We start from the raw sequence: 25,320 nt of genomic DNA, 5'->3' as shown, positions 1-25,320 counted from the left end.
AAATGGAACAGTACTGATATTGCCTAGCCCAAAACCAAAGGTTAGCATATTCTAAAAAACAAAAGCGTCAAATTTAGGAATATACAAGCAAAGCACTGCATTTTCCCCTGTGTGGATCTTACACACAACTGATCAACTGATTTTTAAAAACATATTTGTCATAGATATTTATTGAATAGCCAATTACAATATTACATAATCATGTAACCTGGTCAATTTACAACCCCTCTTTTGAAAACTTGAAATCAAAATTGCAGGAGGGTGCTGGTGTGTTAATTTCATGTTGTTATGTTGGTCATTTCTAAAGTATGACACCTGAAGAAGGCTCCACAGCCGAAGCGTTGCGTTTTCTTTCTTCTTTTTTTCAGCATGGAATAAACCTGACGCAGCTCCCCACCTGAATTTCTAAAGTATTGTCTAAAAATTTACAGTAATGTAAGTCAAATAGGACCTACACAAGTAGCAGAAAAAGAGTTAGGTCAAGAGTTTAAAACAGAAGAAAATGTACATCCAGGACTGGAGCCTTCAGAGATTTCACTGGAGAGTTTAATAAGGGGTGTTTCTCATTCCCTGTATTTTCAGTTGTAGCTGTGGATCAGAAACACAAAGAGGAGACCTTTGGGAATAAAACCACAGGCTATCCAGTGCTACTTCAATGGGAGAAATCGGAGCCAACGCAGCTCGGAGGGGGTGTGCAGACTCTCGGCACTCAGAAGGAAGACTGCTCTGCCACGACTCTCGCTGAAACACTACGGAACAGGACATTTGCCCACGCTGCCCCTGACTAATAGAGAAGGATTGTTCATAAGGTGGAGGTTTGATTATGTTGTTGGCAATGTGCAGTTTATCAATGTTTTATAACACAAAAACAAATGGAAAGGAACTCAAAGGACAGTTTGAAACGTAAGGCCCCTACTTTTCAGAGTGCTCCTGGCTTCCTGCAAGGGATATCCCAGCACGTGTGAATGATGCAGCCATAACAACGAGCCCAGACCGCTCCTGCAAATGGCTGACTCCCAGATTGCTGTCAGCTTTCATGAATTACTGTAAATGCTTTCTCTGCCTGGATGGAGATTTGCTTACTTAACAATATTTATTAAAATAGTCCTTTGTCTTAATTGTTTTTCTTTCTCTTGATTTCATGTTGTAGGGACACTTTTTGCTTTCAAAAGCTTGATCTGTACATGTTGTATATTTTCTATTTGGTAAAATATAATAACAAAAAAGGGTCATACTTTTCATACTGTACAGTGCCATGCAAAAGTAATTTTGCAGATCCTTGTTCAGTTGTCATAATTTTGTTACAGTACTTCCGAGCCGGCAAGTCATGACACTTTGAAATGGAAATTGCCATTTCTTATATATAAACAACCTACACCACACAATAAAAACAAAAATAGGTAAATACTTAATATGAAGGAAAAATAGACAAGTCATTTTAATATTCAATATTGAATTGATTTACTATAGTAAACCTAAGTCAGTGTAGGTATCACAAATTACCCCAATGAGCCAAATTATTTGTAAAATAGGGGTGAATAACGTGAGAAGCCTCTGTCTATGTACAATAGTGCTCCTCATGATTTCAAAATAAAATTTCCCAGTTACAGGCTGGGAAAGAAATGCATTGCAACCAGGTAGTTGCTTTGGCTTGTTTGTCAAGGGCCAGCAGTCAGTTAGACTTTCTCTGTGTCTGTCTGTCTGTCTGTCTGTCTCCTCAGCTGTGACTCTAGCGCAGAGCCCCAGTGAACAGTCATACTGCCTTCAGCCTGTGTACCGCGAGGCACACTCTTAAATACAGAGCAGCAGAGCTGTCCGGCATCGTGATCTCAAGGACTGACAGCTACCTCCTCTAAGGCGCTAATGAGCCATCTCTGTAAGGTCCCTCAGTCAACCAATGACTCAACCACAACCACCAAGGAATTCAGAATCTCAGCTCTGAGACTGGGGCACAGATACAGTTATACAGTCCATTAGAAGGGTTAAAAACTGTTTAAAGACCCTCGCTCTTGGTGCATGACGAAGCTGATCATCAAGAAGTTGAGGGCACCCAGACACTGCCTAGATCAGGCTATCCCTCCACGCGGAGCAGTCCGGAAAGGAGGAAGCTAGCCAAGGATGCAGCTGTGAGGCCAACAGTGCCCAGAGGAGCAGGTGAAAACTGCACCGAGCCTGTGTAAAAGGTTTGTAAAGAATCTGATAAAAAAAGACTTGAGGCTGCAATTCCTACCAAAAGTAGGTTTTAGTTTTTGCTGACATTTATAGTAATTTAGGACTTTAATTTGAGCAGTCAGGGTGTGAGTAGAATTATGTTTAAAAACTGTGTTTGCATCGTTTTGTAATTTTATACAACAGGATGCTGTGGGAAGGGTCTAGTCTAAGTGGTTTTGCACAGGGTTGAATTTGGTTATCAAGCTGGAGGTTAGCAGCTGCTGTGAAGCACTCTAGACTAACACTAACGAGGAGACAAATTAAGCCTCTACAGGTCTCTCTGTAGAATCCCAAGCGTGTGCTGCAGCTCCTTGTCTATGACATTTGTATTGTTCAGCATCATTTCTACAAAAACTAAACCCCCCTTCTTCTAAAATTACCAAAAAAAAACTACTGTTTTTAATTTTTTAGTTTCTTACTAAAATAAAAAATAATGGCCAAAATGTAATGTTACTGAAAGAATTTGATTCTGATTTTAAAAAATATAACACTTTAATTTTGCATTCATTTTTTGGTTATTGATCATTTTGGCATTGTAACATTAAAAGCTCAAATTTTCGGCAATTTTAGAAAAGGAAATGCAGATATTAAAAGGGATTTGTTTTTAATTTTGCAGTCATGAATACAATCAAGCTATCGTCATGCTGTCCCAGGGTTATCTGCAAATTACAGTATTGATTCCTTCCTCCTGATCTCCAATCCATTCCAAAAATCAATCAAAACCTCTTTGTATAAGACTCTTAAATATCACCAGGAAGTTCATTAATATCCCACCCTCTAAAACAAAATTATAGTCTGTTTTAAGCACACTGTACAGTATGTACTGTATATGCAAATCCAAATATTTGCAAGGTACCTTGTATTTATTCATTTGTACCAGAATTATATCAATGATTTATTGTATTTATTCATTGACCCACAGAGATTTTAAATGACTACATAATACTGCACGAATAGAAAAGGATATGTCTAAAAATTAGTACAATACACTTTTACTCCTACAAAAATAAGATGGTACTGTACAGAATTCTTACACTGAATAGTGTATGTATTTGTACATTCCACATTATTTATTTGTAAGTACATATCTATGTAGTGATTGATTGAAGCCAGAGAGGTTAATTCCATGCTGAAAAATAAGAAAATAAAAAAGACAACAGATTCTGCTTGTTTATCTTCTGTTTCATTTTTTTCATCTTTTCTTTGAAGACTGCATAGCTGAAATGTTGTAGAATTGACCTCTCCTTAATCCTTTGCACCTCGAACACCAACATACTGTGGCTCCCCACTCCGCCCTCAGATTCATGGTTCATCTACTTAAACAAGATTTTACAGCTTTTAGAAAAGGTCAATTCTCCAAACTAGCAAATATTCTGCACTTAAGTGAAAAAACTACTACTACTACTACTAATAATAATAATAATAATAATAATAATACAATGTATAAATAAAGGTATAAACAAGGCAGTATTAAAACATATACTCCACATTTGAACTTCAAAAATTAAATATCCTTTCCTTTTATAGACTGCAATAATAGAGCTCCACAAAGCTTTTCTAGAAAGACAGACAGCACACAACTGTCTCACATAAGTAAACTGGAACTTAGGGATATCAGGAAAAAATATTACATTAATGAAACCACTTTTTTCATAACAGGACTGTAGCAACAACCAACTGCTCAGTTTTTTTTCTCCAAATGTTTTGTCTAAATTTAGCTTATTTTTGAGAACAACATAATGAGAATTGTTTTTCATTTAAAACTTGCCAAACTATTACCCTGTCAAACTATAACAGATCATGTAAGAAATTAAAGATGACAGTTTACATATTAAGTCTACATATTTTTTTGATAAATTTACATCCTTAGCTTGATTTTACTCTAGATCTCTGGACTCAACCTTGTAAAGAACTTATTGACAGAACACTGTCTGTTATCTGATGTCAAGAACTACATGTGTTTGGTTCCACATTACACCTCCAAGACAGCACCTGCCCAAATCATATTGAATTTGCAAATGTCATCAATTTACAAACTCACAATATAGCTACAGCATGCCTACATTTTGCAATTTTTGCAGTACACACTCCATGAATAGTTGTGGGAAATATTACAGTATGTGTGCAAGCAATAAAACAGACAGACTGAATGTAAATCAGTGTATAATTTAATGAATACACTCGATGAGTGTTGTGTTAAAGCTCTACTGTATAAGACACTTATAAAACCTCATGCAGAATACTGTGCCCAATTTCAGATGTCACACTGCAAGAGAAGATATTGCTCCTCTAGAATCAGTCTAGAGAAGAACATTCAGGTATGTTCAGGGACTTACGGGAATGTCCTACACTGACGGGTTAGAAGAAGTGAATTCATTAGTCCGGAACAGAGAAGACTACAAGGGAACCTGAATCAAGTGCTCAAAATCCTCAAAGTCAACCCAGCAGGCTCCTTTAAGATCTACAGTGGAACACAGAGCAGAGGATCCAAGCAGTACCTACCGGGAAATGCTTTTAAAACTGGTTGCAGGAGTCTGTGACTAACTACCCTGCCATGTTGTCAAAGTCAAAGCCCTGGCATCTTTCAAGGAGAAGCTGCATGACATCTTCAGATCAATAAGCTCCTTGCAAGTAAATGAGCAAGTTGGGCTGAGGCCCTCTCATGTGTGGACTTTGTATTTGTCCTTACATAAATATCAAACTTACCCGCTTACCAGAAAACAAAATTTCCATCTGGCCTTCAAGAGACGAAGAAGGCTACACGATACAGAAGCATTCTCAAGGGACTAATGTCCCTTTCTGTCCCAATGCACTGTTTCAAACCTTTCTGATATGATCTGGAATGCAAGCCAAGTTCAGTCTAGATCAAAGTATCCTACAGTGCAGAAGGGCATTATAATCACTCTGACTGTCGTGACCACCCTTTGCACAGTGACTCGGATTGCCTTCCATCTGGGTGTTGATTTAGACTGACTAGATTCAAATGCCATAGAAGTAAGTTATCCTTTATTCCCACAGCTATTAACCTCCTTAATTTGGACAACCGATCGTATATTTTCTTTCTTGTTTATTTTTTTCATGACTCATGTATCTTGTGTATCTAGTCTCACACACTAATGACCCAATTTCTTTGTTATTTTTCTATATCATGAAGATGACTTAAGACACATACTTGTTCTTCTCATTAATGCGTGTATTTATTTAGGTATAAATACATAAATGTATTACGTATTTATTTATGCATGTTTCTTATTTGTTAATGGGTTCACTATTACCTGCCTGTAAAGTAGCTTTCCCATCGTCCCAATAAAGGAGGTACAGTAAGTCCATGTGCTTAAAACAAAAACCCCTCAGAAAGTAGCATCCAGTAGCATGTGTTACAATCACCACACAGAAAAATATCCCACAACAAACTTTCAGACTTACTAGAATGTACTGATATGTTTATAATATTTTTTAAAAATTAAAAATTCCCTGTGGATTCTAGCTGTTTGTTTTTTCATGATAAAACACAAAGCATTACCAGAACAGTTCAAGCATCAGATGGTTCAGAATATTCTAGGACATGTACTGTAGCATTGGTTTATTTGTTTCTAGTCATTTTGCAAACAAAAATCTTATTACATCAAGAGTTATTAGGCAATAAATACTACCTAGACACTTAATGCAGCCTCAGCTTCTCTACAAATCAAAATGGTTATTTTTCTGTATTTACTATTCAAGTGCCCAAACAACTTGTTTACAATAAATAAACAATTTTCCTAAACTATCACTAAATACCAAGAATTCACAGGAAATGACAATTTAGGTTTCCAGGTGGCTACTAGGATAGTACACGGAGATGGTAGCTGTTAGCACCTTTATTATTCATATTCTAAACTTAGAAGTACAGTACAAACCTCTTCCTTTGTGCCCATAGAAATAGGTTACTGATAAAGAGGAGCTCCGATTAATTCACAATGAACAAGACTTCAGTTCAGTATGATTGATGACACATGCTTGGTGTTTCCGACGTATTCTTTTAGAGCTTTAGATAAGACGCACTACAGGGAAATGAAAAGCGTGTGGATGAAATACAGTAGCCAGGCTGTTAAAATACATTACAGTCTATTTATAAGGTTGTCTGAATTCAAGCGCGCAGTGCACTTAGACGGGAGGTAGTATTTTCCTGGTAGTAAGACAGACATTAGTACAGCATTGTGAGTAAGAGAACAAAACACAGCCCACGTTGTCTTTTTTTAGTGTTTAAATTTAAGGAACACCCCTAATTATTATTACTAATTATTTAATAGATTACAGAATTCGGCAGAGCGAATCGTTTCACTGTTGTATCCTTCTTGGGAATACAATGCATGCTATGACTGTCGTTCTCTTTATATTGCATTACACACGGGTTTACAGAAATATAGAATTTTAGTTTAAAGTTAGTTAACTAAAGATAGTCCTTGCTTCAACACCGAAAACGCCGGTGTTCCTATACACATGCAGATAAAAGATTCAAGTTGCTAGCCCTGGTGCTGAAGCGTCCCAGCTCGGCAGGCGGCATTTTATTCATCATTAACTGCGTTATTAACAGGCGGGGCTTTACCTTGCCCTGCTGCTGAGGACAGTCTTGATCGGAGCCCAGGTGGGCTCTCGGCAACAATGACTGCCGCTTCCCCCAGACTCGGCAGACTTTCCACGTTCTCGTTCTCGTCCGCCACGACCTCCGGGTCCCGCGCCTTGTACCTCCTCAGCTCCACCGTCCCGCCTGAGACAACGTGCTGGATCTTCATAGCCGGGCTCCGCTTGGCGCTCAGATTCCCCTCCGCCCCCGGGCTGTACGTCTGCCACATTCCGACTTTGGAGGTAAACGCATCGAGCCAATGGTGGTGCCTTTCAAGAGTTCTCCGCGCACCTGCAGGTGCAAGGCAAGCGGTGAATCCGGCCGGGGAGGGGTATCGGAGCCTGGACTGAACGCGTTCAACCGGGAGTGTCTCGGGTCCTCATCCACTGCTAGTTGTTGGGGAGTTTGGGGACAGGCGGGGTGTCGATTCACGTGGTGCAGGTGACTGGCGCCTCGCTCTCCTGACGTGAGGCGCTCACAAGTCCCGGAGTAACGCTATCGGTGCTGTGGAATAGCGCACGCGTGTGCGCTTCAACCTGTGTGAAGTTGGAACAGCTGGTTTGCTAATTATAAGCGAAAGCTCAAGCGTGCACAGTTTATTATATCTAGCATGGTTGTTTCTTACTAAACCAAAATGAGTGCATGAACAAGAGCTAAAATAAAATAAAATAAAATAAAAAGTTTTGTGGTTTGTGTCATTCATACCCTGATGTTTGTAATCTGGAGTGTTTCAGGTTTAAATGAACAAGCATTTATAAGATGTCCCATTTTACGTATAAAAATACTGCACTCATACCGGGTTCATCGGCTGTTACAAACTGCTTTGTGGTTGTGCTCTTTTTTTTATATACAGTTAGTTGGTAAATTGGTTGCCTGGACAGTGAAGAAGGCTTAAAGAAAATTACAATCTGCGCGTTGGAATCTCTTTGTGTTACGCTCACTGGAGACACAGGGGTGGCGCCATGGCGACCATTCATCATCGGTGAGAAATTGAGCCAAGTTGCCCTGACGACTAAAATACAACAGGCGCAAGATAGATATATATATATTATGCCTATAACTGCACTCCAAAAGCAGCTCCCGTGCCTCACACTGAAAACATGCCGGGGAGCGTGGTCAGTGTGAGCCTCCCAAATATTCACCAGTCTCCCCTCAGAGCAGGGGGCCCGCCGGCCCTTCGCGTCCGAGGGGAAAACCACGTAGCCGGTAAGGGGACGACTCAGGACAGCGTCTGGAACTGCGGGGATGTCGGGCTTCGAGCGAGTACAGCCCCGGCACATGTAGTTCACACACGAGCCACCTGGCCTCCAGGTACAGTACTTTCTGAGCTCTGACGTTCTAGCGCATTAGCTGTTTTCTTACCAGGGCTGAGACTTTGCAGGAGAACTAGGGGCTGGTGATATTTGTGTTGTTAACATTTGCACAGAAGGATTAATACAATAATGATCCTCATAGTATTATACTGTATGTCTTTATACAGCGTTCAAAATTAGGACACGTTGGCAAATAGGGAAGGACATTTTCATTTTAGACTCATGTCTTGGTCATTGTAAATCCTAAGCATGCAATGGAATAAATGCAGATATTGTATTTAATTTTTTTCTGTTGATTGAATCGGGGTTTTAAATTTACAATGGGTAAACAATTTCTCGCAAATGCAGTAAAATACTATATTTATGTAGGTCTACTTCATAGGAAATGAAATTGTTTCTGTGTCCATATGAGCGATTCCTTGGGTCTGTGCTGTAATTTGCATGTGTCACCTTCTATGGGAGCCTTGGCTTTGCTATTGTTATTATTCTATTGAAGTTCTATTAAATTCTTGCTACAGTATATTTTAACACTAAAATAAGTATCTATGAGACACTAATGTGCCCAGTGTCTCAAAGTCTTACAAAAGACTTTGAGCTGGGCCATCATGTACGGGATACCTGCATTGAAGGAAAGGGCTACAGAGACTAAGTCAAGAAGGTCTGTCTCAGCAGAAAAACGCAGGTCCAAGCTGACACTAGTGTGTCTTCTACAATCAACTCTGTTGTTTTGGTACCACTACTTGCCATTTGCCATTTAAAAAAAAAAAAGAGGTATAGAACCAGAGGGCATCAATGGAAACCATGTACACCAAGGGGTTGTGGGAGTCTGGAGTGAGCTAAACAGCTAGTCTGTGGAAGTAAATACACTGACTTCTTACAAGAAAGGCCTGAGTGAGATCCTTCGGTCAAACCGTGATGAGCAACCCAGTGAACTAGGAGGGCTAAATGGTCTAATCTCATCTGTAACCTTCTTCTGTTCTTGCGTTAAAGTTAATCTATTGCACATTGATAGCATAACTGGAATGGCTGGTTACATTGGTTATAATGTGCATGCTGTGCCGCTGGGGGTATTGAAGGTGTTAAGTGTGCAGACGTGTCTCAACTGGCCCGGTTTTAGTTATAGTAATGAATCCTCAAATGCTGTAATTAAAAAGACAGCTTTGGCATTCTTAACATGTTGTTCTAAACAGCTTCTTAGTGTCTTAGATTGCTCACTTTAGTGTGCTGTTCACAGGGAATAACAGCACCCATGTAGAACTGAACACTGTTCATTCGCAGTATATTTACTGTAGCATGACCTGCTTGGCTGGGGTCCAGCCCTCTGGCCACAGGACGAGGAGGCTGGAACCCCCTGCAGAGAGCAGCTGTGCAGGTGGAGGAGGAGATGATGTCTAGTATTTATAAGGTGTTGTAAAATGAGGAAATGGCGTCAGGAATGGTTATGATTTAGGAAAACTGAGGCCAGTTGAACTTGACTGCTGTCACCCTCCCCACACTTTTCATTGTGAAGTCCGCGTACAGTTTTATTGTAACAGAGAGAAATGTTGCATAGGTCCAATATTCCAGAGCTGATGTATGAAGCAGTATTCGAAGCACTAGAGGAAGAAGAAACCTCAGCAATAGGATTTTGAAATCTATTCCCAGCCCTGCAAAGTCATCTTTCCGAACACACAGTATATTGAACTGTGCAATGGGGACAGTTATGATGTTAAGGAGATGAGCAAATCCAAAGGCTTGGACTTAGTACACCTCTATAAACCAGCAGATAGACACAAAGCTCTGGGGGAAGGTTTTGAGAACTGAGGCTCTCATTTAAACTGTGCGGTCCTGGGAGTCAGAGGGTCACCATCGGGTGAAATTTAAAGGACGAGGAGGATTAGGGCATGGGAGAAAAGGTATTGCTGCTTTTGCTGCGTCGTTATGCTGGATTGTTATTTTGAAAACTCTCCCTAACAAACATGGAAGAAAAATATCCTAAAAAAGTGTCTTGTTTGTTGCAGGAAATGCAAGCAAATCCGTACGGGCTAACACGGCTTTGGGGCGCCTCTCTGCCGAGCTGTGGCCCAGAAAGCAGCACACTGTAGATGAGGTGAGGTGGTGAACATCACGCGGGATCATGTGCTGTAGCAGTCTTTGTACAGCCGGATAATTTGATACAATGGTTTGACCTGCCATTTTTGCAGCACTTTAATCTGGTATAGCCATGGTTGTAGAACAGACAGTAATTACAACACCACCAGCTGATCCATTTCCCATTTAATAATAAAGAAGCACAACTGTGGAATACTCTAATGTTAATTAGATGACATTTTCAAATATTTAATCTCACGAACCGGCTTTATTTTTCTGAATACATTGCAAACAGTCAGAATTTGATTTAAATGTTAAGTAAGCGTTCTAAGCTGAAATCCTTCACATTATATCAAAGTCTTTACAGGACACTTCATTTCCACCTGTACGACGCCAGTTAGACACCGTGCCACTTCCAAATTAAAGTCAGAGCTGTAAGCTAGTTGTCCAGACTTTAATCTGTTTCCATATTCCAGATAAAACAGATTTGTTAAACACAACCTCCAATATTTCATCACAGTTTAAATTAATTAATTTAATAGATCTTAATCTATTTGCTTTATTGGACATCTGTAAAATTTTCATAATTATTTCAGAATTGGGTGTTTAAAAAAACTTCAATTCAAAGTGTAATGTATATGTAACTGTTATCATATGGTACCTGCAGAAATACCACCTACTTTATACAATAATAAACAAATTACAAGAAAGGATGATCTTCTAACGCTCTTGGAAGGTAGTTGGAAGAGACAGATGTAAATCAATTATGTAGTTTATTTTTGTGCTTTTTAATTGGATAAAGGAAAGCAGCACGCTGACTAGAAAAGTTATGTGAAAAAATCGAACGGCTGTCACGTTTTCGGGAACGCTGCAGTTGTGCGTGGTGATGAATGGGAAGAGAGCGACCAGCAGGAGCTGGGAGTCAGCTGAGAGCGTGCTCGCGGAGGGTAATTGAAGTGCCCTTGTAGTCTGCCTGCTGGGCAGATAGATGGGTCTCCTTCCGTACTGCCACCCTCTAACCCCTGCCTCTAGATCATTGTGCTGATCACGGAGAAACTCCGCTCCCGCCTCCGCAGTGTCCAGCAGCTGTTTCGGGCCAATGACCCCAACGGGGATGGCAGAGTTTCCAGGTAGGTGGCAAATTGTGAGCTCTCTTCCCGCTGCTGTGTGTGGATGGGTGACTCTTTGTCTATTGTTGCCTTAAGCAGTCAGCTTTCAGCCGATAGGAAATTGTCGTCAGTGTGACACAATATCCCGTCCAGTCTGGCCGGCACTCGCTGTACTAATTCCACAATGACTTGGATAACATATCGCGCCCTGCACATTAGCGATTGAAGAACAAAGGACAGTGTAATTAAGGACACCATCCTATTTTATTATTCATTTCCTTAAAAGAAGATAAGTACTATAGCAGAGATTACATTGCCAGTGACATACAGTACTTTGCTAAAAGCTCAGGCCCAAGAAGAACAAAGTCTTGAATCCGCTTGGTGATAAATGATCGTGCACTCAGCTCTGGTTGCCGCAGACTGGTGCCAGTTAGTTTGGACTGGTTTACCTCCCTCCCATATTTCCTTTACTCCCCTCTGTGCTGTTTGCCATTTCCTCAGACACCCACCATTCAGAAAGCAAACATTAATGACGTTATTTATTTAATGCTTTAAAGCCAAAGAAAACTAATAGTTCATGCTGTATGTTTGGAATATTACCTGATTTTATCATGGCTCGTCAGGTTCTTAGAAACATTCCAAAATAAGATGCAAAATGCACTTTAAACTCAAACATAATCTATGTTGGTTGAGTTTAATTAAGCTCAATAATTAAGCTGATATTATTAAATATTTGTCATATGAAGCTTGAACTCGGATTCAGATAACTGTCGACTGTGGGTGCAGCATCAGAGGCAGGACGTTTTAAAGGGAAGTGCAGCACACGTGTCCGAATGCAGCACGTCATTCTCTGTTCTTCAAGGGAAGTGCGAGCTCCTAATACAATACTACCCAAGACAAAACACAGATTCTTTAAATGGGGAGAAGTCCAGCGTGCAAACTCAGGACCCAGTGCAGAAACACGACCATTAATCATTCAGAGGGCTATAGACAGTTCACAGAGATAGAAACTCCTCTTTAATAAGCTGCGGTAGGTACAGTACTTTTGGCCTATCGGTGAAGACATACAGATTTAAATCCACACAAATGTTCCTACAATATGTGCGAAGCTCACTGCCAGGGAATACAGATGCCTCAGGTTGGGCACAAAGAGCCACACACACAGGGTTTCATGCCCTCCATTCACAAAAGAAGCCAAAAGAATGGTTCTGGAGTCTTCAATCTCTTTCCCTCAAACCCAGCTGGCAAAACGAGTCAAGAAAAAAAGTGAAAGAACAGGAATAATTATGAGCTATGATCTGTCTGTAGTGCCCAGGAAGGTTCAGGTGGGAATGCTGTTTCGTGAGTCGCCACACAGCTACTGAACTAAATAAAAGTGTTAAAAGAGACATACAGTAGACCCGCAGTGCCTTTGAATGTGAATGACAGGACTGTTGTCAGCTGCTGTAAGTTTAACCATTAGAGGGCAGGCCAGCTTCCTTCAGCGGAGCACAGCAAGTAATGGTGATGCTAATCACAGAAACACCAAAGGCATGCCTTTCTGGGAGTGTGAACAGGAGCTTTTCTATCACACAGTTTGACATAACTGCCTTCTTCACAGCCTGCCTCCTGCACCCTGAATCCATGAGCACATCACACTGCCCCCCGGAACAGCTCGTTACCACAGTGACATCACACTGCCCCCCCGGAACAGCTCGTTACCACAGTGACATCACACTGTCCCCCAGAACAGCTCGTTACCACAGTGACATCACACTGCCCCCCGGAACAGCTCGTTACCAAAGTGATATCACACTGCCCCCCCAGAACCGCTCGTTACCACAGTGACATCACACTGCCCCCTGGAACAGCTCGTTACCACAGTGACATCACACTGCCCCCTGGAACAGCTCGTTACCACAGTGACATCACACTGCCCCATGGAACAGCTCGATACTGCACTCGTAATGAGACTCACAAGCCCTCGCAACTTCAGGGTCACAGAGAGTTAAGAGTTTTCGAGAAACATTTTCGAAAACATGTCTCAACTCAAGCAGGAAAGAAACGAAACCCCTGAAATGTGAGATTTCTTGCGTTTCTTGCAGTAACCACAGACTCAGACAACAGTGCAGTGTCGTTGTTAATGGCACAAAATAAAATAAATGCACTTCTTAATATTATAAATCTGTCACTCAACAAGGCATACTTGCTGGAATGTATTAATCAGGTAAAACAGATTTTTTCCCCTGTTTTTTTAGAGAAGGACTAACCCGAATTCTATGGAGTCTGTGTGGATACCTCACTCCCCAGCAAGTGACCTGTCTTTTAAACAGGTAAAAATGTATTGATCCCCAGCTTTGCTGGTTTAATAACATTAATCAGATCATCTTTTACTTAGTGTAAGAGTTTTTTTGTATCATCTAAACCCAAGGATGGTGTGAACTAATTGACTAGGGCTTTGGAAAACACAAAATTCACAACATTTGGGCAGTCCTGCTCTGCAAATGGTCTTTTTTAAAACCTTAGGATTCTACAAGGAATCATTGCAGTGTGTACTGTTGTGTTCTTTACAATTTCAGAAAATAAATGTAGCACAGAGACTCTTTTCAGCTGAAGCATTATTAGTTTCACTGCACAGTGAAGTGTAAAATTAAGTTGTGTGGTGGTACTAGCACAGTTATGTCTTTCAAAATCAGCAAAAGTAAGGCTGCAATCCTTTTTGAGCTGCTGTATATTAAAAATGGCAAATTTGTCTTTATCGCTTTGCCGGGATGTTTGAAGATCACGTGGCCAGTAGACTTCAGATACGTTTAGTGAATTATTTTCATTTATAATGCACCTTTTATCCCCAAGGGTATCAAAGCACTTCGTGCAAACAGTAGTAGGGAATCCACTTGCAGGCCCCACCATGGTGAGACAGCCGACCCACTGCACAATCGATCAGTACGAATTAAGAAACTGCTTCAACTGTTGAATTAAGGGGGATCTCCAGGGAGGCCAGATACAATCCGAGAGTGGAATATTGCCAGGACACCAGGTTTAACTCCCCCTGGGCTTGCAAACAGTGCTGTGAGATCTTCACATATCTTGTCCAAAGGGTGATGACTCCTTCAGCTCAGTATCCCTGGTCCCCATACTGGGCCTGGCTGTATAGAGAGAAGGGTGCCACCTACTGGTCCACCAGCATTCCTTGCAGCATCAGCCTGGTTCTCCTTGGGCTGGCCAGCCCTGCTCAGCTTCAGAGAGCTGGTGAGATCTGCAGCAGTGGGCTGGTGATTCTGCTACCTTCCACTACCAGATAGGAGCAAATAGAAAATAGCCTGTTCTAAGCCCCCCTCCCGTTTGTTTAGAGAGATAGATACTGTATTAATCCCGTGAGGGAAATTGAATTTGTTTATGAAATATACACCAAAAGAAACGTTCATAACGGCTTCCCAAGTAGCGCTATAAGTCTTGTTGGACGACGGGAACAGATTTTCACACAAAGCTGGTAATTAGGGATTGTGGTGTCTGTTTGCCAGGCTTCCCTTTCAGCGACTGTCAGGAAGGTATCAGGCCATAGTTACTTGGAAATAGCTTTGATTGTTCCCCTGTGCTTTTCATCTTGATGGGTATCCAAATGCTAACACACAAAAAGGCTTCTCGGATAACCCCGGCCCTCGAGCGTCTCGGCTGACTCGAGCGTTGGGCCTAGATGAAGGAAATGCGCGAGGCGGAAAATAAAGGCCTTTCAGGGGGGAATCAAATATTTATCCCGACTGGCTCCAGTTCCCCATCTGCGGGGCGCTGCCTGGGTGTCGTGTTGCCTGTCAGGCACTTCGCCTCTGCAGACGTGGGGGTGGAATGGGTAACGTGGGCGCACATTCAGCGGTGCTCCCGCCCGCTCTGGAGGGCTCTGCTGCAGGCCTGAGGCCCATGCTGCTGCCTCTGTAGCGCCCGCCCGTATAAACGGGTCCAGATGCAAGCTGCTCTGGGTCACCGGGTCGTCGCAGTTATCGCGTTTCTTGCCTTTGAGCTGTGGGATTGCCCAGATTTCTCTGCTTTCTTTTGCTCAGGTTTCTGTTTTCAATGCCCTGATTAGCGTGATTTTTTATTTACGAGTTGTTATGGTTAAAAGCTCTTTTGAACACATTAGTAATTAAATCAACTTGTGGTCTAGATTACAGACAAATAAACCTCCACACCTGAAGAAGGCTCCACGGCCGAAATGTTGTGTTTTCTTTCTTCTCTTTTCAGTATGGAATAAACGTATTACTTGTTCCAAATAAACCTGATGCTACTTAAAAAAAAACGAAATCTACAAGTGAACATATTGATATTATTACATAATGTTACTGCACCGTATGTGATCATGACAGGAATAACCAAAAGATGATTTGATGTGTGCAGTGTGTGCCTGAATTATAATAACCAAACTAGGAGTTTGGTCCAAAACTTGAGTTTTTTTCTTCCATTAAATAAAATTGGACTTTAAACTTTTTAACTGTTTGCATAAAGCAATTTTCAATTCTACTCATACTTCCTACACCAGAGAGAAGTCATCTGTCATGAATTTTAATTTTAATTATGTCACAAGGCTCATGTTTCTCAGGGCCCATTATGTGAACTCATGTTTGCAAAGACTTTTTTTAGAGTTCGTGCCAGATTTAGTGCACCTGGCATGCAATGGCTATAAAACAGCTTTTGTTTTTTTTTTGCTGACAGGTGTACAAACCTTAATTCCTTACCACAATATATGAGTAATGTCATGTACAAAGTGATGATTTCAGCTGATCTTGCCCTTTTAATCACCATCAGCATGTCGGTTTAAGAGCTTCCTCAAGACGCATCCTTGAGAGCAGGGATTTGCACTATGTTTTGTTAATTCATTCCAGAAACAACAGCCAGTTGTTATTAAGAGCAGTGGCAGGAGGAGGGGTAATGACAGTAACACCAGATAAGGTAGTAGTTTTGTTGTTAGCATTGACATTTATTCTCATGCATATCTGGGGCGGAGCTGTGGCTGGAAGGTTGCCGGTTTGTATCCCGCGGCCGGCAGAGGAATCCTACTCCGTTGGGCCCCTGAGCAAGGCCCTTCACCCCAACTGCTCCAGGAGCGGCGTATAAATGGCTGACCCTGCGCTCTGATCCCCAGCTTCTCTCCCTGTCTGTGTGTCACATGGAGAGCAAGTTGGGGTATGCGAAAAGACAAATTCCTAATGCAAGAAATTGTGTATGGCCAATAAAGTGATCTTACCTTATATGCAATATTTCTCTGGAAGCTCAAAGTACATAATGATCTTCAAGAGGAAGCCTCATGCGCTTTGACATTCAGTCGGCCAGTGTTTTTTAAACAAAGTCTATTTGTGCTACAGTCTTGCAGTTCCATTCCTGCGTGGTGTCTGTTCATTCACATTATAAAATGCTGATTAGTTTACATTGCATTAAGAAGCAGTTGCGTCAGCACTTTCAGCTAAAGACAACGGTGGGGGGAAGGAATTCTGAACATCAATCCGTTCAAAGTTTTATGGGTAAACAACAAGAGTAATTATATAGCAGTAATAACAGCTCATGTAAAATGTTTTCAACATATAAGAAGCACCTGTTTCATAATTATGGCTCTTTGAATCCTGGCAACAACAAATAGCCTTGAGAAAACTTCCTGAGTAAGCACATCTGAATTCTTCAGAGGGCCTGCATGCTGTGGCTTTAAGTGGGTCAGTCAAGAAAATTGCCTCTCAGTTTGCATGCTTTGGATTTGCGTTGGCATTGTCTGAAATGCTTCATGTTGACTGTGCAGATTTTCTTTGTCTACCACATTTTAAAAGACTCTCAGATACCAGATTTGAAATTCCAAGTGATACAGTATATAAAAAACCATTAAAAAGCAATAAGATTCCTGTGAACACTGTCTGGATTGATCCTCAGTAACTGCAGGAAGGTGACTGATCTGGTTAACATCAGACAATCAGTCACCCTGGCCTAAGTACACAGATGATCGCCCAAGGGTCTCAGCCTAGCATGTGGCAATTGTTGGTCATTGATTTTTGTATTCATCTGTAGACATACTCTTTTGGATTCTTCTGAACAATTAAGAGCAGACATTAAAACCTTTTAATATTTAAACTGTTGTTTTCTGTTTTGTACTTTCTAGCTGTTTCACATGGTTTTTTTCTCCTGTATGTTGTTTTCTAAGGCTTGGACTGGCAGGACACAACTCCATTTCTTTTGAAGACTTCGCTGCTTGTTTCCCACTGAGGAAGGTGAGTTTGCAAAGAAACAAGTAAAGGTTTATTCTCTGCTGAAAGGAGAAGAAAAGAAACACAACGTTTCTGCTGTGGAGCCTGTTTTGGGTGTTAAAACAGCCGAAGAAGAAGGCTCCACAGCCGAAACGTTGTGTTTTTCTTCTCTTTTCAGCAGGGAATAAACCTTTACCTGTTTCTTTGCTTTAAGCCAACGCACCAACATTCCAGATTTCACAGATTCGTCTTTCATGACAGACAAGATTAATTCTCTGTTCCCCACTCTGCCTCTGATGAGTAATTGGCCAGACTGCTTTGTGCACCTGGGCATGGTTTTGTGCTGCAGATGGAAATGCAAACAATACAGTTCTCTGCAGGTGCACAAAGCCTTTGTCTACAGGATGACAACAGAATGAAAAGTCATGAATGTACCATAGACTAGATGAAGATTTTATCAACAAATTATTTTTATTATAAACAGATTATAACAATGAAGTAGTTCCAATAGGGAGCTGCAAAGGAACAAGAAAAGGTTTATTCCATCTGAAAAGAGAAGAAAAGAAACAAAACGTTTCGGCCGTGGAGCCTTCAGAATACTGTAGTTCCAAGCAAGAGGTTGCTATCTGACACTACCGACTCTTTTGGTTCTTAGTAGGTAGTTAATCCAGGGACGTCATCCAGCTGTTTCTTAAAAGGATACTGTATGGTATTGTCATGGTACTTGCTCATGGTTAAAGATAAAAGGGTAAGTGCTTGTAAAGGTTTGAATTTCCATCATCCACTTGATTTATGACATGTTTTATGACATACAATTTAAAATTTATTTCATTATACATTTATGCAAATACATATATGTATAAAAACTGCAGAAAGTGCAGAAATAACAGGGTTGTCCATCCTCATATACCTGTACAGAGAAGTGTTGCCATGTCAGAACTGAAAATTTGTGATTTGGAGTATTAAACGTAGATTTTGTAGTTGATGAGGTCTGGATGTGTTAGCATTGGTATTTTCATAAAAAATTCAGCAACAGAAAATGATTTGAAATTGAGATATGCACAGTGGCCAGAACTGGGGCCTCTGCTTCAATTCTGGACTGGGGAGCTGTCTGTGTGGAGTTTGCATGTTCTCCCCATGTTTACATGGGTTTCCTCCAGGTGCTCCTGTTTCCTCCCACAGACCAAAGGCATGCTGGAAGACTAATGGACTTTATAACGAAAGTTCAGGAGGGATGACAACAACCAAGTTCAATCAAACTCACCCATCAATAATTAGCAATCGCTCCTGACAATCCATTCCTCTCCCAAAACGCTATAAATACCTAGGAGATCCCTGTCTCTCTCTTTTGCATGAGCCTCGCTGTCTCCACGGATCACAGATATACATCTAGGAATATAATTCATTTTCCTCTCAAAGATATACTTAACGTATCCTGCACTCCCAGTAGACTTCCGCCTTTCCCGACAAGGTTATCAGCAACGCCACACTCCAGTCCGGCGCAAACCCTGAGCTGCCCATGCAGCCGACCTGCTGAGCCTGCCCTCGCGTCCATAGACCCGTGCTCTGGATTTTAAAAAAATGCTGCATTTGCTACCCACACTACTAACGTTAGTCCCATTCATTCTCTATGCGTGGACCACGCTTCCAGACACGAGCAGGGAAGAGAAAAGCAAACATGCAATTTCCCCCAGCTTCCCACAGACCTGTTTAATCGTAAGGCAAAAAAAAAAAGATTTGAACTTCGGAGAGAGTAATAAATAACCACAGCAGGACGGAACCTGTGAGCCCCCCACTGCAATCCCCCGACCAGCCGGTCTGCAATCTCCCTGCGCTTCTTTCAGCGGTCTGTATTTGTTTTCCTTATCATCCTGCCTAATCTCACTCCTCCGAATCTCAAGTCCCTCTGTTCTTCCTCCATGTCTTTTTAATCTCGCTCTTCTCCTGCGCATTTACCTGCGTCTTGTGTCCCTGTCGCCAGCACACAGGTGCAGGTAAGTCCTACTGTACTTCTTGTGTCCCTGACTCATTCGTGTCTCTGTCCCCGGCATCCCATTCGGCCCCGGGTTCTTTCCTCTTGTTCTGCGCTGCAACTGATGCCAGCTTCTCCGCTCCAGTTCTGCTCTCGCTCCACTTTCTCAGTCACACCTGCTTCTGGGTCAGTCCAGCATCTTCTCAGTTACAGCACTACAAGGCTGAGCCATAATCAGTAAAACGATTAGCTGCCTGGAGAGGGGCATCCATCTGGGCCGGGACCCCCAGAGGCTCATTTTTAGAATCCAAGCCTCTAGTCCCTTATACTTAACTCTGCCTCAGATACCAGGAGGTTACACGTCGGCAGGTTTACACGCCTCAGCGTTTGCTCTGATCCGGCCACTCCGTTTGCCCAGGGGACTCTCATCAAATTCAATGGTTATAGAAGGCCGAGACGATGCCGTTTACCGCCGTCCCTCATTCTAATCACCGTCTGAATAAAGAGAAGGAGTCTCCGATTTCCATTGCTACTTTTGGGGGGACACAATTGGAAACTCGGGCCCTTATCCAGTCAGATAACACCGGCATTTATAATCAATTTAATAATACCAGTGACTTCCTTTCACAAACCCGGAGCTATTGCAGACGTTCATTCCAACTCAAGGGTGCCTTCTTGCTGCTCATGTGTATTTATTTTAATAAGCTTGCCCAGGTCTCCGGAAGTCTTCCTTCCTTACATAGAGTAACCCTGAACAAACTCTCTCTCAAGCTGTTATTTGACCTCTGCGATGACCCACAGTTCACACCATGAATTCTTCTCGCCTCCTCCATGCTTTCATAACTCTGCATTGGTGGTTTGGGGTCCCGCTTGGCTCTTTTGGGGGGTCCTGGCCTCCTTGTCTTCTGGCCAGGAGGTCGGCCCTCAGCCGAGTGGGTTAATAATCCTTTCATGACGCTTCAATCTTAGGTGTTGTCATTCCCAGTGAAGCTGATTTCTGGAAAACCGGGTCCTGGTGTGAGTGTGTGCGTGTTTGTGTCCGCCCTGCAGTGGACTGATGTTTCAACCAGTGTGTATCCTGACTCGCGCCCAGTGCTTGCTGGGATTGGCTCCGTCTCCCCCACGACCCTGTGCAGTTAGAAGATGGAGGAGTGGATATGTTTATCTTACAACGATCACACTTCTAGTTTCTGACAGTCACCCACGAATCTGAAGTGCTTTGTACTTTAATAAAACATATTATGAAACATCAAAATCACTTTTACCATCAAAACCTGTAAAACAAGTAGCACTGTATTAAGAAGCAGGGCACGAGGCTAAAACACGTTAAGAAAATGAGTTACTCTGATTGTAATTGTAATAGGATCCACTGAGATGAGATTGGCTAAACATTAACGAAGCAGAGATCCAGTATGATCTGTAGCTGTTGGCTGCGGGGGTTTCAGCAATGACTGTAGGTGCTCAACGTGGATTCTTGCTGTGGCACAATCAAGGCACTGGTGTCTGAGTGGAGCAAGAACCTAAGATGGCTTGCAGACCATGTGTAAAAGTAATGTACATTGTGACCGTATCCTGGGATATACTGTACCTGGAGCAAACTGTAATTACTAATACGGGTAAATGCATTTGCATATGAACTGTAGTTTTTTGGTGAAAATTGTGAATCTCGCTGGTATTCAACTGTATGTATAATAATGAAAAATACATATAAGCGTGCAGTTCACTGGCTTCCAAAGGTTTGATTTATATTTAAGGATTGCTTTCCTCTCTCTCTTTGTCAGGACATTCTCAGGACTCATACAGTACATTAATTGTCAGCCAGTTACTGTAGGTCCTCAGACAGCTGAATTGTGAACACACACACCCACCTCTGACAAGCTACATAGTTTTGAATGAATAAAACTACAAGAATTAAAATCATCTAGCCAGGATTCTTAATTTCTTTCCTGGCTCACACATAGCCAGGTCCATCATGGTGTATCATCACAACACTCCTTCACATCACACTGACACTTGGATCTCTTCTGGAGCTCTGTTCAATGATATGGCGGGATTTGACTCGTAGGAAAGAGTAACTTTTCTTCACTCCAGCCTTAATATCAGTCATAGGAAAGTAAGATATTTACAGAATGTTTTTACAATGGTGTTGTTTTTTAAAGTGGAAGAAAAAGCTCAAAATGCTCATTTTATCCGATTTCATATCCACTGTTTCTGTTCTTATTTTGCATCTAAATTTTCAACAGAGTGTCAAAAAATACTTTCACTCCCTTTGAAGAAAACGTTTTTCTTCATAATGCATGAGTTGCCAAGGTTACATCGCGGACAGTATTCTGAGTGTTGTAATTATTTTGTCTGAGATGAATATTTTCCTGCTTTCCTCATGTTCTGCACCTGCAGTGTTATTTCTGGACAAGGTCCCTCTCGAGAAGGTAATGTAGCAAAGATAATAGAAAGGAAGTTTGAGTGAAAAATTGCTCCATAAACTACGTTTTTATGGTGATGAATGGTGGTTTCAGTATTACACACGTTTCAATAATGCAGAAATAAAATGTTTTGCTTCAGCCCCTTTTGGGTTGAGGAACCTATCACCACCAGTTAATAGATAATTAGATAATAATTTATCATTATCCCATAATACTGCTTTTTACATTTTGAGTCTATAAGTGTATTTTGATATCTTCCTTGGAGGCATGGGTATTCATTGATAGCAGATAAGATTTATTTATTAGTGATTTCATAATGTCAGCTCTGTAAAAATAGAAATTAAGAACTTCATTTTATTATATTAATGTTTGTTCTTCACATGCATAGAGATAATGGTTTAGCTCATACTACTAGCAGTACGTAGATTAAAAATTATAGTGCTATTGTGAAAAGAGGCAGTTTGTGCCTAAATTCTAATTCCAATAATGCAACTGCGATGAAGAAAGAGCATTTATAGGCCTGTGCACTATAAATGGGGTGCACTGCCAGGCCCTGTGCACTTTGCCATGAGACTGAGCCCCTGTGGCAGACCAGTGGGCTGCTGCACAAGAAGTTGCACTGGGGATAGTGGAGGGGTGTGGGTGTGACACACACGGGGGAATAATGGCACAGAGGCCCCATATTTATACCCTATAGATCTGACAACTGATGGGAATTGGAGTTTGTACTTTTCCCAAACTCCCACTACAGTATGAACTGTCATGGAGTTTAGATGCTGAGCCTCCAGCGAACTCCAAACGTCAGTCTCAGGTGGCCAGGTGGGACCATTGGAAACGTTTCTGCCACCAAGAGTCCATTGATGAAGGAAATGACAGACTCTAACCAGAATTTAGCACCAGCGGAACAGAAAAATAAAAATGGGAAATCTGTAAGAAATTGCAGCTTCACCTTAGCAGAAAAAAAAGCTGAGATGTTGGGCGTCCTTTTCAGTATCAGTGAAGTGTAGCCCCTTGTGGCAGACAAAATTATTTAAAAAAACACAGCCAACGCCCAGCACATCCTGCAGTTTGTGAGGTAGTATGATTTCCAGGTAAATCAGGCCATCTGCCACGAATCCCCAAATTCACTGCATTCCTCCACAGCTGTTCATTGAGCAATTGCATGGTCTGGGCATGTAGCAAGAATGAATCCAGATGATCCTGAACTTGGAGCTGTGAGGTGGCGTTATCCCAGCACCACTTCGAAGGCTAGATGTAAGGACAACATACAGTATACAGTATGCCCAACTCAGCTCTGGTAGCGTGGTCATTAGTGGGGTCATTATGAATGACTGTTCCACCAGTGTAACAAACACACAAACTGTGCCCTAAAACCTTTTTTGACTTAACTTTTCCCTGAAATTTCACCCTGTTGCCAACAGCTTCCTGTTAATGGAATCATTAAAGAAAACGTGTACTGCATTGTGCAGATAGGCACTCTTGTGAGCAAAACTTAAATAATGTGTGTCTATTCAATTCAATTCAATTCAATTCAATTCAACTTTATTGTCATTAAACTTACACAGCTGCATAGTATAGTGAAAAGTGTTTCTCATTAGTCACTCAGGTGCAGTATATAAATAGGACAGAAGATAAGACAATAGACAGTTACACAATAGCAATAACAGTAACATGTAATAACATAACATAAATAACATGTAATCAAGTAATCAAAACTGTGCAAAATTCCGCAAACAGAGAAAATTTAACAGGACAAAAACAGTGCAAGGTAATTCTTGGAACAGTGCAAAAAAAAAATAGTATGGTTAAAAGTAGTATGGTTAATTAATAAATATTAAATATTATTATGCCTGTCACAATTTTACTGGGCTATCGAGGGGACAGTACAATTTTGGCTTACATGTGTGTGTGGTGGTGTAGGAGTACAGTGGTTGTGGGTACAGGAGGATGTTAGGAGAGATCATAATAAGGTGGAAGGGAGTGGGGGCGTCACCAACTTAGCTCTGGGGAAGAAGCTATTTTGGAGTCTAGTTGTGTGCGACTGGAGTGACTGGAACCTTCTGCCAGATGGTAGGGGAATAAACAAGTTATGACTGGGGTGAGTGGGGTCAGACATAATTTATCATTTATAATTTATAATGTATATATATATATTTATTTTGTTTTAGAAACAGCAGAATGAATGGTTCAGTCCTACTACAGCAAAACCTCCTGGATATGTGCAGACGGAGAGGAAACCTGTTGACTCACATGCTGAGAAAATGACCAGCCAGGATTCGGAAAGGATTTGGGCTTTGATTAAAGAGAGAGTCCATAACAGGTAAGTCTGCAGTCCTATGGGTCAGATGTGTAACATTAATCCCTTCTTAGGCCCTCAGAGTATCCATTTATTTATTAACTGATTGAAACTTCAATGTAGCGCTGCTGTTAAAATATAACAAAGCACATCTTATAGAATTTTATATGTCTAGTACAATAGTAGCAGAGGGTTTATGGACAAAACTGTTGGAAGGTTTGTTCAGTCCTAAATATATAAAGGTTTTACTCAGATATAAATAACTAGAATGTTCAGTAGTTTGTTTAGATCCTGACAAATCCGAAAGGAGGACACATGTGCAAGTGGTTTTTGATGTGACTCGCCTAGCTGAAAGAATGGCTGACCCAACCCCACTTCCCCCAGTGTTCATGAGGAATGAGTCAGGGAGCTGCTACAAGGCTGTAGATGGGTGCAGTAGAAAAGGATTACAAAAGAAAATGAGAAGGAAGTCCAGAAGGAGAGAGATTCAGTATATGTATACACAGCACGAGAGATGAAGGCTGATGAACCTTAAATTGTTAAGGCAACACTCTGCAAGTTGTCCTAAGGAAGTAACTTTTTCTGGCTAGTTTTGTGCCTGTGTTATAAATAGGTGAGGCCTAATGGCATTCCATGACATATAGCTCAAAAAAGCTAATCCATTAAGTATTGGTAACAAGCAAAAGACTAAAAGTTATTAATAAACACCAGAGAACATGTAGAATTTGAGTCCTTTCTTTCTGGAATTGTGAAAACAGAGGAATTTCTTTTCTTGCCTTTTCTAAGAAATGTGCACTTTGCACATTGTAGTTCCTTCTTGTAGGACTTTGTATGCCTGTAAATAGGAACACTTTTGGATGGGGGGGATGAAAATTAAATTTATAAATTATATATAGCCTATGATAGATAATTCACCCTTTATAATGATTAATGTCATGATTATTGATATAGTTCAGAATACTCTAATACTGTATATTAATGTTTTTTATTCCATGTTAATACATTTATTTTGCAATTATAGAGTGTCATTTGCCACCACTAAACTGGGGCATCTGGATAATTATTTATCCTTATGATTTCAGTGACCTTTGACATGTGAGCTCCAGCTGTGGCAGGTGCCCAG

The 25,320-nt window shown here is 41.2% G+C and overlaps 2 protein-coding genes across 7 annotated transcripts in view; one reads left to right on the top strand and one right to left on the bottom strand.

Annotated features, from left to right (window-relative positions):
- The window catches only part of LOC102692141 (anoctamin-4), a 123,363-nt gene extending 116,017 nt beyond the window's left edge, over positions 1 to 7,346 (bottom strand). For 2 of the 3 annotated variants that reach the window (XM_069192786.1, XM_069192787.1), the window contains exon 1: positions 6,800 to 7,341. In XM_069192786.1, the coding sequence (XP_069048887.1) occupies positions 6,800 to 7,046 (247 nt within the window). In that variant the 5' untranslated portion in view covers positions 7,047 to 7,341. Of the gene's footprint in view, positions 1 to 6,799 lie in introns of all 3 variants that reach the window. The other variant, XM_069192788.1, reaches the window with a different exon arrangement.
- A 449-nt stretch (positions 7,347 to 7,795) lies between these two features.
- LOC107077935 (EF-hand calcium-binding domain-containing protein 6-like) overlaps positions 7,796 to 25,320 on the top strand; it is a 37,687-nt gene continuing 20,162 nt past the window's right edge. Inside the window, exons 1-6 of one of the 4 annotated variants that reach the window (XM_069192785.1) lie at positions 7,796 to 8,128; positions 10,131 to 10,219; positions 11,233 to 11,330; positions 13,547 to 13,621; positions 17,464 to 17,530; positions 24,070 to 24,221. In XM_069192785.1, coding sequence (XP_069048886.1) covers positions 7,918 to 8,128; positions 10,131 to 10,219; positions 11,233 to 11,330; positions 13,547 to 13,621; positions 17,464 to 17,530; positions 24,070 to 24,221 — 692 coding nt within the window. In that variant the 5' untranslated portion in view covers positions 7,796 to 7,917. Of the gene's footprint in view, positions 8,129 to 10,130; positions 10,220 to 11,232; positions 11,331 to 13,524; positions 13,622 to 17,463; positions 17,531 to 24,069; positions 24,222 to 25,320 lie in introns of those variants that run through there. The other 3 variants (XM_015351849.2, XM_015351850.2, XM_015351851.2) reach the window with 3 other exon arrangements.

Source organism: Lepisosteus oculatus, chromosome 7 (genome assembly GCF_040954835.1).
Source record: "Lepisosteus oculatus isolate fLepOcu1 chromosome 7, fLepOcu1.hap2, whole genome shotgun sequence".
Lineage (NCBI taxonomy): Eukaryota > Metazoa > Chordata > Actinopteri > Semionotiformes > Lepisosteidae > Lepisosteus > Lepisosteus oculatus.
This window is presented reverse-complemented; position numbering and strand designations above follow the sequence as displayed.